This window comes from Dendrobates tinctorius, unplaced genomic scaffold, assembly GCF_039654945.1.
Source record: "Dendrobates tinctorius isolate UK_male_01 unplaced genomic scaffold, ASM3965494v1 ptg000155l, whole genome shotgun sequence".
Lineage (NCBI taxonomy): Eukaryota > Metazoa > Chordata > Amphibia > Anura > Dendrobatidae > Dendrobates > Dendrobates tinctorius.
The window spans coordinates 4595748-4609271 of NW_027361822.1; the positions used below are offsets into that span (position 1 = coordinate 4595748).

The 13524-nt window shown below is 47.3% G+C and overlaps 1 protein-coding gene across 1 annotated transcript in view; it reads right to left on the bottom strand.

The window, feature by feature from the left end:
* The window catches only part of LOC141051001 (uncharacterized), a 160711-nt gene that overhangs the window by 78313 nt on the left and 68874 nt on the right, over positions 1 to 13524 (bottom strand). The window contains 5 exon segments of the mRNA XM_073547780.1: positions 4488 to 4585; positions 4669 to 4792; positions 4874 to 5053; positions 5183 to 5311; positions 5313 to 5332. Coding sequence (XP_073403881.1) covers positions 4488 to 4585; positions 4669 to 4792; positions 4874 to 5053; positions 5183 to 5311; positions 5313 to 5332 — 551 coding nt within the window.

Sequence of the window (13524 nt, forward strand, 5' to 3'; positions counted from 1 at the left end):
CTTTAACGAGTCTTGTAATATGACTTAGGATAAAAGTCCAATTATAGTCACATACAAACATTTATCACAGGATATCTCCAATCCAGGGACAAAAACACAGAACAAATCTAAAATATCTGAATCTTTTTAAAATATTTCATAAAAACAAGACACAAAGTTATAAAGTGCCAGGAACATCCACAGAGATTGGGACGGCAGAACCAGGGACACCAGTAACCTCCAACTGGCTGTCATCTACCGCCCCCCAGAACTAGCCATCTCTACCTTTCTCGACCACTTCACCACCTGGCTACTCCATTTCCTCTCTGCTGATATCCCCATCATCATCATGGGCGATTTCAACATCCCCACTGACACTTCCACCCCGGCTGCCTCTAAACTTCTATCGCTCACGGCTTCACTCGGCCTCACTCAATGGTCCTCTGCGGCCACTCACAAAGATGGTCACATGCTGGACCTTATCTTAACCCGTCTCTGTTCCCTCATTAATATCACTAACTCACCCCTCTCCCTGTCTGACCACAACCTACTGACCTTCTCTTCTCTCTCCTCTCCTACTGCGTAAACCCCACCCCACAAACTTGCTCACCCTCGCAGGAATCTCAAACACCTCAATTTACAATCACTCTCTGAGTCCCTTCTCCCCCTCACAGAGATAGCTTCCCTTCTTGACACAGATGCTGCTGCCACTTTTTACAACACCACAATAACAGCAACACTTATTTCGGCCGCCCCCCTCACGCAGAGTAAAACTCGTACAATCAACAGGCAGCCCTAGCTGACCAGCCTGACCAAAGAACTGAGAAGCGTTTCCAGGGCCGCTGAGCAGAGATGGAAGAGAACCCATTCTACCGAGCACTTCAAAGCATACAAGCAGTCCCTTGCCAGCTTCAAGTCCACGCTCTCTGCCGCAAAACAAACTTACTTTGCATCTCTCATATCCTCCCTGTCTCACAAGCCTAAACAGCTCTCCAACACTTTCAATTCTCTACTCCGTCCCACAGCACCTCCTACCTCTCCTCTCATTTCTGCTGAAGACTTTGCCTCCTTCTTTAAACAGAAGATCGATACGATCAGAGAAAGCTTTGGCCCGCAGCCCCCCATGCCCCTCTTAGCCGCTCAGCCCTGTTCTTCCAAATCCAGCTTCTCCACCATGACGGAAGATCAGCTCTCCACCCTCCTGTCAAGATCACACCTCACCACTTGCACGCTTGACCCTCTCCCATCTCACCTCATCCCTAACCTTGCCAGTCTTCATCCCAACTCTAACACACCTCTTCAATCTTTCACTTACAAATGGTGTCTTTCCCTCATCCTTCAAACATGCCTCAATCACACTCATCCTTAAAAGCCCTCCATCGACCCATCCTCTGTGTCTAACTATCGCCCGATATCTCTTCTCCCTTACGCCTCAAAACTACTGGAACAGCATGTATAACTTGAAATGTCCTCCCACCTCTCCTCCTGTTCTCTCTTTGACCGGTTACAATCTGGCTTCCGACCGCATCATTCAACTGAAACTGCCCTAACTAAAGTCACCAACGACCTACTAACCGCCGAGAGCAAGCGACACTACTCTGTTCTCCTTCTCCTGGACCTGTCTTCTGCCTTCGACACCGTGGACTACTCCCTCCTGCTACAGATTCTCTCATCTCTTAGCATCACAGATTTGGCCCTATCCTGGATCTCATCATACCTAACAGACCAAACATTTAGTGTCTCCCTCTCACACACCACCTAGTCACCTCGCCGCCTGTCTGTCGGTGTTCCTCAATGCTCAGTCCTAGGACCCCTACTCTTCTCCATCTACACCTACGGCCTGTGACAGCTCATAGAATCCCACGGTTTGCAGTATCAACCCTACGCCGATGACACGCAGATCTACCTATCTGGACCTGACCTCACCTCCTTACTGACTAAAATCCCACAATGTCTGTCTGCTATTTCAGCCTTCTTTTCTGCTCGCTTTCTCAAACTGAACATGGACAAAACAGAATTCATCATCTTTCCCCCATCTCACTCTACCCCTCCACCAGACCTATCCATCAATGTCAATGGCTGCTCGCTTTCCCCAGTCCCGCATGCTCGGTGCCTTGGGGTGATCCTCGACTCTGCCCTCTCTTTCAAACCACATATCCAAGCCCTTGCCTCCTCCTGCTGCCTCAAACTCAAAAATATTTCCCGGATCCGTGCATTCCTCAATCATGAAACCACAAAAACACTAGTGCACACCCTTATCTCCCGCCTCGACTACTGAAACCTCCTACTCTCTGGCCTACCCTCCAGCACTCTGTCACCACTCCAGTCCATCCTACACTCTGCTGCCCGACTAATCCACCTATCTCCCCGCTATTCCCCAGCCTCCCCCCTATGCCAGGCCCTTCACTGGCTTCCTATTGCCCAGAGGCTCCAGTTCAAAACCCTAACCATGACATACAGTCATGGCCAAAAGTTTTGAGAATGACACAAATATTATATTTTCACATGATCTGCTGCCCTCTGGTTTTTATGTGTGTTTGTCAGATGTTTTATCACATACAGAAATATAATTGCAATCATATTATGAGTAACAAAAGGTTATATTGACAGTTAGAATGAGTTAATGCAGCAAGTCAATATTTGCAGTGTTGACCCTTCTTCTTCAGGACCTCAGCAATTCTCCCTGGCATGCTCTCAATCAACTTCTGGATCAAATCCTGACTGATAGCAGTCCATTCTTGCAAAATCAATGCTTTTATTTTGTCTGAATTTGAAGGTTTTTGTTTGTCCACCCGTCTCTTGATGATTGACCACAAGTTCTCAATGGGATTAAGATCTGGGGAGTTTCCAGGCCATGGTCCCAAAATCTCTATGTTTTGTTCCCTGAGCCATTTAGTTATCACCTTTGCTTTATGGCAAGGTGCTCCATCATGTTGAAAAAGGCATTGTTGATCGCCAAACTGCTCTTGGACGGTTGGGAGAAGTTGCTCTTGGAGGACATTCTGGTACCATTCTTTATTCATGGCTGTGTTTTTAGGCAAGTCTGAGAGAGAGCCCATTCCCTTGGCTGAGAAGCCACCCCACACATGAATGGTTTCAGGATGCTTGACAGTTGGCATGAGACAAGACTGGTGGTAGCGCTCACCTGGTCTTCTCCGAATAAGCCGTTTTGCAGATGTCCCAAACAATCGAAAAGGGGATTCATCAGAGAAAATGACTTTACCCCAGTCCTCAGCAGTCCACTCCCTGTACCTCTTGCAGAATATCAGTCTGTCCATGATGTTTTTTCTGGAGAGAAGTGGCTTCTTTGTTGCCCTCCTTGAGACCAGGCCTTGCTCCAAGAGTCTACGCCTCACAGTGCGTGCAGATGCACTCACACCTGCCTGCTGCCATTCCTGAGCAAGCTCTGCACTGCTGGTAGCCCGATCCCTCAGCTGAAACACTTTTAAGAGACAGTCCTGGCGCTTGCTGGTCTTTCTTGGGCGCCCTGGAGCCTTTTTGGCAACAAGGGAACCTCTCTCCTTGAAGTTCTTTATGATGCGATAGATTGTTGACTGAGGTGCAATCTTTCTAGCTGCGATACTCTTCCCTGTTAGGCCATTTTTGTGCAGTGCAATGATGACTGCACGTGTTTCTTTAGAGATAACCATGGTTAACAGAAGAGAAACAATGATGCCAAGCACCAGCCTCCTTTTAAAGTGTCCAGTGGTGTCATTCTTACTTAATCATGACAGATTGATCTCCAGCCCTGTCCTCATCAACACCCACACCTGTGTTAATGGAGCAATCACTGAAACGATGTTAGCTGGTCCTTTTAAGGCAGGGCTGCAATGATGTTGAAATGTGTTTTGGGGGATAAAGTTAATTTTCTAGGCAAATATTGACTTTGCAAGTAATTGCTGTTAAGCTGATCACTCTTTATAACATTCTGGAGTATATGCAAATTGCCATTAGAAAAAATGAAGTAGTAGACTTTGTAAAAATTAATATTTGTGTCATTCTCAAAACTTTTGGCCATGACTGTACAAAGCCATCCACAACCTGTCTCCCCATACATCTGTGACATGGTCTCCCAGTACCTACCCGCACTCAACCTTCGATCCTCTCAAGATCTCCTCCTCTACTCCCCCTTATCTCTTCTTCCCACAACCGCATACAAGACTTCTCCCGTGCCTCCCCCATACTCTGGAACTCTCTGCCACAACACATCAGACTCTCAACTCTCAACGGAAACCTTCAAGAAGAACCTGAAGACCCGCCTGTTCCGACAAGCCTACAGCCTGCAATGATCCTCAGTCTAGTGAACCACTGCACAACCAGCTCTACCCTCTCCTAGTGTATCCTCACCCATCCCTGTAGACTGTGAGCCTTCGCGGGCAGGGTCCTCTCTCCTTCTGTACTTGTGTGTCCCTTGTCTTGCACATGTTTATTGTACTTGTCTATATTTCCCTTTTCACATGTAAAGCGTCATGGAATAAATGGTGCTATATAAATTTATAATAATCTACCTGATGATCCGGAGGAACATTGAGAATTTCTTGTTTACAGTCCTGTGGAAGAAGAGGACGGGGACATCTCTCTGGTGTTGTCCTCTTACTGGATAGAACTGGAGGAAACTCATACAGGAACTGAATTTATTCTTGACATACAGATAATTATAGGCCGTGTGTATTTAGTCCTGTCTATTACCTGGTGATGTGAGGGGCTGGGGAACCTCCATCATGACGTCCTTGTACAGATCTTTGTGTCCTTCTAAATACTCCCACTCCTCGATGGAGAAATAGATGGTGACATCCTGACACCTTATAGGAACCTGACACATACAATGATACCGTCACCCCCAATCCCTTCATAGTGTTACTGTATAATATCCCAGCATTCCCAGCAGTGTCACCTCTCCAGTCAGCAGCTCAATCATCTTGTAGGTGAGTTCTAGGATCTTCTGGTCATCGATGTCCTCATGTATCAGGGGGTGAGGTGGAGGCCCCGTGATTGGGCTCAGGGGTCTTCCCCATCCCTCAGACACAGGGGCCTGACAGCGCTCACTAGAGGTCTTCTTCACTACTGTGTAATCCTGGTTATGGAGAGAAACATTAATAAATCTCACTACAGACATTTCCAGAGTCCTCACCTCTCCAGTTCTGTCCATCTGTTATTCCCATAGATAAGAATGATGTAATGTGACGTCATCAGAATCTCTCACCTCTCCAGTAAGCCGGAAGAGGATCTCTAGGGTGAGGTGTAATATCCTCTCCGCCATCTTGTCCCTGTCCATATCCATCCTTGTAGGGTCACTAAGGAGAATTCTCTTATATAGAAGATCTCCACTGAGAGGATCCGATATTGTAGGGACCTGAATGGGGAGAAGATGACGATGTAACATCATAAAGATCCCATGTAAGAAATCTCCGGAGCTGTTACCGGCTTCACATGATCACTACATCCAGTCATGGCCCCGTCCTGCCCCCAGTATAACACACAGTCCCACTATAGTCACACACAGGGATTTTTCACAGAATATCTCCAATCCGGGGACAAAAACACAGAACAAATCTAAAAGATATGAATCTTTATTAAATATTTCATAAAAACAAGACACAAAGTTATAAAGTGAAGGGAACATCCACAGAAATTGGGACGTCAGTAACAGATAATATCTCCTGACAGTGACAACATGGAGCGGGCGATGACCATAATGGAGACTGTACAGTAACAGAGCAGCGAGCGCCGTCAGGAGGGAAGTGACCCAAAGTAATCCAATACAGACAGAGACCCTGATATAGCGACACAGACGGGAACACGTTCTGTCTCCTGGAATGGGACCGCAGCACTGAGGGGGTTAATGTCCCCTGCCCCCTGTGCCCAGTAATGGGGAATCTCCAGCACCTACCTCCACCTGCAGAGCCGCACACCACATATATGGCTGCTCTGTGCGCACAGGACCTGTGGTGAGGTCACAGGAGGGGAGGAGTCAGGGGTCACGTGATCAGGGGCCTCAGTGTATGCAGGACTCTGCTGTGCTCGGTGTCATGGTGCTGGATAAGAATAATAATAATAATAATAATCTTTATTTATATAGCGCCAACACATTCTGCAGCGCTTTACAGTTTAACAGTTTCAAAACACAAGCCATACATAACAACGTTAACAATACAATAATTAAAGCAAAATAAGATGACCCTGTTCGTGAGAGCTTACAATCTACAATGAGGTGGGGGCGATACAAAGTACAGGTGTGTATTTACAATGGTGTATTTACAATGATGGTCCAGCCATCTTGAGGGAGTGAGGGATGGATGGAGATAGTGAATGGGCTATACATGCACACTTACACATAGAATGACTTTGATTAGTGAACGTGATAGGCCGCTCTGAACAGGTGTGTTTTGAGGGAGCGCCTGAAACTATGCAAATTGTGGATAGTCCTGATTTCTTAGGGTAGAACATTCCAGAGGATTGGCGCAGTGTGGGAGAAGTCTTGGAGTCAGGAGTGGTAGGAACAGATTAGTGCAGAGCAGTGGCGGATTAAGTGGACTATGGGCCCGGGCTGTTCATAAAACCTGGGCCCCTGTACCCCCCTTCCCACCTGAGCGCTGCGGTCCCCGTGCGGGAATTGACAGCCGTACGGACCGCAGCACTTGGTTTGCTGCGGGTCCATACGGAAAACCCGCCACCATTCCACCACGTGTGAACATGGCCTAAAAAGACGTTCCACATAAGCTGTAGGCCTATGGCCAATACGCACAAAATCGCCCAACGTGATCCTGGCCATAGGGGATCCACTTTAATGTCCCCACTTTAATTTGAAGTCCCCTTACTTCATCCATTGCAGTCCCCTATCACCCACTCACTTCATCTGCAGTGCCGCTTCATCATTTGCAGCCCCTTATCCCCCCTTCCATTTTATCATGTGCAGTCCCCTTCCCCCCCAACTTCATGTGCAGCCCCACTCCCCCATCATCATGTGCAGTTAATTTTACCCCCACATCATGTGCAGTCCCCCTTACCCCCCACTTCATCATGTGCAGCCCCACTTATCCCCCACTTCATCATGTGCAGCCCCACTCACCCCCCCTTCATCATATGCAGCCCCACTCACCCCCCCTTCATCATGTGCAGCCCCACTCACCCCCTTCATCATGTGAAGCCCCCACTCATCCCCCCTTCATCCTGTGAAGCCCCCACTCACCCCCTTTCATCATATACAGCCCCCAGTCACCCCCCTTCATCATATACAGCCCCCAGTCACCCCCCTTCATCATATACAGCCCCCAGTCACCCCCCCTTCATCATATACAGCCCCCAGTCACCCCCCCTTCATCATATACAGCCCCCAGTCACCCCCCTTCATCATATACAGCCCCCAGTCACCCCCCCTTCATCATATACAGCCCCTGGGCCCGGGTGCCACTGCCAGCTGGAGCTGCCGCAGCAGGAGCCGCCGGCTCCACCACTCACTGTCTTGGAGTTGGAGCAAGGACTGATGAGCCTCACTCAGCGAGCCGCAGCGCCAGCCACTCACTAGGTGTCAGGACTCAGGTCAGAAGATGTGCGACAGTGCGCCGCCCGTCGCTGATGTCCGGTCACCGCCCGGTCCCTCCATGTCCAGAGAGAGGCGCGCAGCACACTTCACAAGCTCCTGCTTCCTCCTTCCGCCCCGTCCTGTCTCCGCCTCGTCACTTCCTCCCTGCGTCGCACACGTGACAAGAGACAGGGGAGGGGAGCTCTCCACGGTCTCCACCAATCAAACGACACTCCTGGGCTGCTGCTGGACTGCGATTGGCTAATGGCACGCGTCTCCTGCCGGCGCCACTGATTCAGATTCAAGGTCGCATTCCCCAGCAGTCAGACAGTGTGTCACCGTGTGTGGCCCTTCCGTCACGCCAGGGCCCCGGCACTTGCCCGGGTACGCTGGGTGCTGACGCCGGGCCTGAGCCCGCCCCTGCCCCTGGGCCCCCAAAAAACCTTGGGCCCGGGGCGACCGCCCCATCCGCCCCTATTAAGATCCGCCATTGGTGCAGAGGTTAGTCGAAAGTCGTTTGCAGAGCGCAGCAGTCGGTTAGGCCGATAGACAGAAATGAGGGAGGAGATGTAGGGGGGTGCTGCACTGTGGAGAGCTTTGTGGGTAAGAACAAGTACTTTGAATTGGATCCTATAATGAATGGGCAGCAAGTGTAAAGACTGACGAAGAGCGGACACGTCAGAGTACCGATTAGCTAGATGGACGACCCTGGCTGCTGCATTAAGTATGGACTGGAGAGAGGATAGTCGAGTGACGGGGAGGCCAATTAATAGAGCGTTGCAGTAATTCAGGCGGGAGTGGATCAATGCTACAGTGAGGGTTTTTGTTGTTTCCATGGTGAGAAAAGGGCAGATTCTAGAGATGTTCTATAGGTGTAAGCGGCAAGAGCGGGCAAGAGATTGTATATGGGATGTGAAGGAGAGATTGGTGTCAAACATAACGCCTAGACAGCGCGCCTGCTGCCGGGGTGTTATTGTGGTACCACCCACGGAGAGGGAAATGTCAGATTTAGGGAGGTTAGTAGACGGCAGGAGCAGAAGAAGTTCAGTTTTGGAGAGGTTGAGTTTCAGATAGAGAGCGGACATGATGTTGGAGACTGCGGACAGACAGTCACTGGCGTTCTGTAGTACTGCGGGGGTAAGGTCGGGGGAAGACGTGTATAGTTGTGTGTCATCAGCATAAAGATGGCACTGAAAGCCAAATCTGCTGATGGTCTGTCCAATTGGGGCCATGTAGAGAGAAAAGAAGAATGGGGCCACGGACTGAGCCCTGAGGTACCCTGACAGTGAGAGGAAGAGGAGATGATGTGGAGCCAGAGAACAAAACACTGAAGGAGCGATCAGAGAGATAGGAAGAGAACCTGGAGAGAGCAGTGTCCTTAATGCCTAGTGACTGGAGCCTAGAGAGTAAAAGATGGTGGTCAACCGTATCGAAAGCTACAGATAGGTCAAGAAGAACGAGCAGAGAGTGGTCGAGGGGAAGGATAACTTCTGAGCCGCCTTTTATGGATTTGGGTGGGATTGCTCCTATCTCACTAATGTGACTACAATGTTATGAGATTTATCCTCATCACAATAATAACTCCCATATAATTATACCAGCACAGACAGGGTTATCACTGACAGGTGTCCTAACAAATTATCGGTGCTGGATAATTAATTAGGGACAGTTCACCTTTTTTAACCCTTTAATGAGCGCTGATACGCAAAAATCCTTTGACAGCTGACGCCCTGTGGCATTGGCCTTGACCAGTTCTTGAACCGATTTAGGCCGACAGAAGCAGCTAAGTGCTTAAAAGTGGGCCAAAACTCCCCCTTTAACACTATCAAAGCCCCCAAGATTGTCATTGAGGGTGCCTATGGATGCCATTTCATCCCGAGATCATCTAATGACCCCAGCGTTCGATGGCGTGTTAGGCACTGCTCAGAGGCGTAGCTAGGGTTTTGGTCCAGGGGGGGCAAAGCTGAGTGGGCCCCTAATCAGGTAACTTTGATTACAACTCGGTCACGCCTCCTAATAGTGGAGGAGAACCTCTGCAGATGACTGCGATGTTACTGAAAATAATCTCTATATAACGGCTAATATTGATATTACCGCCATATGGTCAGTGGTAAATACCAGTCCTACAAAACATATAAGTGATTACAGCACAGTTATAGATGATGGCTTACCGCTGACATTTCTGATGGAACCGTTCACTTTTCACGTTGTTTCCATCTGGCCCAGAACAACATGACAACTTCTCCAGCCAGGACTTATCTGCAAAGATTACAAGAAAGACACATTTCACTTCTCATATTTTCAACACTGGCCCCAATGGGACTATTCCCAACCTGCACAAACTCCTCATCCTGCTGATACCCCAATACTGAGCCGCTGCTGCTGTATGTGTCCCTATTACTGCACCTGATATCCCAATGTTGAGCCGCTGCTGCCGTATGTGTCCCTATTACTGCACCTGATACCCCAATGCTGAACCGCTGCTGCCGTATGTGTAACTATTACTGCACCTGATATCCCAATGCTGAGCCACTGCTGCCGTATGTGTCCCTATTACTGCACCTAAAAAAATATTCAGGATTGAGAGTCCTCAGTAGTTGATACCTTTTAATGGCTAACTGAAAAGATGGTAACACATTGCAAGCCTTCGAGACTACTCAGGTCTCTTCATCAGGCTAGACTAATACAAAATCTGAAGTCACATATTTATGCACAAAACAGCCTAGAAAAAATGCAATAGATAAGACAAGTGACGTGAAGCAGAACTATCAATATGGGAGAGGGAGAAACATAAATATAAACATTGGACCAGTTCATAGATAAGGAGTCCGGATGTTTTATGGTCCTCTGATTGGGGTCTAGTTCTGTGTTGTGATGCCCTCACACGGTTTTAAAAGGAAATTCCTTAATTGATGTAAAAAGACATAAATCCATGCGACACATTCATTCCAGCACTGAGAGTGTCAAAGTTCGTCATAAATTTGTACTCCCAAACTCGTCTCTCTCTCTGAGAATTGAAGTTACCTTTCAATACCAGTAATTTCATATCCACGCTGCTGTGATCAGGGATACAGAAATGTTTTGCCACAGGTAGATCCATTCTTTTTTCTCTTATTGTGTGACGATGAGCATTCATCCTTGTTCTAAGCTTTTGCCCTGTCTCCCCCACATACAGACCCCCAGTTGGACATTTAGTACAAATAATTAAGTACACCACATTAGATGTAATGCAGGTGAAAGTACCTGGGATCTTGTAGTCCTGATGTGAGTTGGGGATCTTTATGTTGTCCGTGGTTTTACATTTTTTCTGGTTGCAAGGAAAGGTTCCTGCAGCTGTTGGAGAGGACAGGGAGCTTCTGACAATGATGCTTCTTAAATTTGGGGGCTGCCTAAAACACAGCAGTGGGGGGTCTGGAAAAATGGATTTCAATCGGGCATCTTTTTGTAGTAAAGGTTGTAATTTCCGTGCAGCTCCCCTTAGCACCTCCAGATTTGGGTTGTAGGTGACTACTAGAGGCACTCGGTTATTTTCTTCTTTAGCTTTGTAATTTAGCAGGTGATTCCTTGACAATCTGGTGGCTCTTGTAATTTGGTTTTCAATTGTTCTTGGATGGTAACCCTGATTCAAAAAGGTCTTTTTGAGGCGACCAAGGTGTTTGTCTCTATCCATGGGGTTGGAACATATACGATTGTATCTGATGGCTTGGCTATAGATAATAGAGTTCTTTATGTGCTTTGGATGGAAACTGTCCCATTTAAGGTATGTTGGACGTCGATTGGCTTCTGATACAGGGATGTCTCTATTTCATTGTTTTTTAGCTTAATGATGGTGTCCAAAAAATTAATCTCAGTACTGGAGTAGTTGAGGGTTAAATTGATGGTGGGATGAAATTGATTAAACTGTTCGTGGAACGTCTTTAGCTGTTGCTCAGACTCCGTCCAGATGATTAAAATATCATCAATGAAGCAGTAGTAGGCCAGGGGCCTGATGGGGCATGAGGACAAAAAGTCGCTTTCAAGCTTTGCCATGAAAAGATTTGCATACTGTGGAGCCATTTTACTTCCCATAGCTGTGCCAGTCTCCTGTAGATAGATCCTGTTGTCAAATTCAAAGTAATTGTGGGTGAGGATGAATTTTATAAGTTTCACCACAGCATCAGCATCAGTCCCTGTGTTTTCCATGAAGAATTTGCAGGCATTTAAACCATCTTGGTGTGGGATATTAGAGTACAAAGATTCCACATCCATGGTGGCCAGGATGGTTCCTTCTGGTAGAGGACCTATTGCTGCTAGTTTATTCAATAGGTCAGTTGTGTCCTGAATGTAGCTGGATGTATCCTTCACCAGTGGTTTAAGAATACCCTCTACCCATCCAGATACCTGCTCAGTGAGGGTGCCCACACATGAAATAATTGGTCTTCCTGGATTTCCAGATTTGTGGATTTTGGGAAGCATGTAGAATGTCCCTATTCTTGGAGTCTCTGGTATCAGGTCATCGCCAGCTCTTATGGACTGGTCAGACAGACAAGAAACCAACTTGTTTAGTTCCTTGTAATAGTCCTGTGTAGGATCCGACTCCAATTTTCTATAGTAGCGTGTGTCCATAAGTTGCCTGTTTGCTTCCTTCATGTAGTCTGATAATGACCACGGACAAGATATGCAGCCCCTAATGTAATGCACCCCATAGGCAGCCTCTATAGTATAATGTAGCCCCTAATATAATGCACCACCATAGGCAGACTCTTTAGCATAATGTAGCCCTTAATATAATGCACCCCCATAGGCAGCCTCTATAGCGTAATGCGCTCTAATAGGCAGACTCTATAGTGTAATGCAGCCTTTATAGTTTAATGCACCTCCATATGTAGCCTCTATAGTATAATGCAGTACTTAATAAAATACACCCCCATAGGCTGTCTCTATAGTATAATGACAAAGATTGTGAGGGAACCTCAAAAAACACGACCAAGCAGTCCACAAATCACTATAAAAATAGGTTTTATTAAATAGGCAGACAAATGTACAGGGACAGGAGGGTAGTGAGCAGAGAGTGTAATAAATCCAAATCACAAGAGATGTAAAGAAAGGTGCAAAGACTAGTAGTACCTATTAGAGTTGAGCGACTTTTGGTTTTTCAGGGTCGAGTTTCGTTTCGTGAAACCCGACTTTTCCAAAAGTCGGGTCGAGCAAGATCGGCCGATTATAGGGAAAAGTCGGGGTCGTCCCGAAACACGAAACCCAATGTAAGTCAATGGGGAATAAAAGTCGGCAGTGAGAGGAGGACAGGAAACACACCTAGAGTGCTCCTTTGAATGCCAAAGCATCAATTCTTCTTACTTAAGCTTGTCAACCTTAATTAACTTCATAATACAAGTTACGCACTGAAAAATGGGGGTTATTTGGCTAAAGTTGTGGGGGGGTAGGGCTGGCTCCAGGTTTTCATGTGCCCTGGGCGAAAGAGCGCCCCTTTAACACATACCACAACTCATCATGCTCCGATACGGCAGAGAAATAGCGGTATAGTACAATGAAAAATACTTCACTTTTTACATCTCATGACGAGGCCCATCTATTTCTCCATACAGAATCATTGGTCCCATATAATGTTTGAAACAGTATATGATGAGCTCCACATAATGCTACAGTATATGTTGGTCCCCATGGATGAAGCTCCACTGTCTTATGGGCCCAAATAATGCTCCAAACATAATGGGCCCCATTTCTAATGCTCTAGTGAATAATGGGCCCTGTAAATGCTGCTCCAGTGTCTGATGTCCACCTTTGGAATGTTCCAGTGTATGGTGGGCCCCATCTATCATTCTCCAAAGTATAGTGCTCCCCAAAAATTGCTGTCCCAACATTGAAAACAATCAAATAAGTCTCCTCGCTATGGAATTCCTGTACTAGTCTGGACTCCTCGTCGTCCCCATCTTCCATCTCACTGCACAGTATTTCAACCTTGCAAGTGCTGTGATCCTGAGCAAGCAGGGGGGGCCCACTCGTTGGTGACGGCACTGGCACAG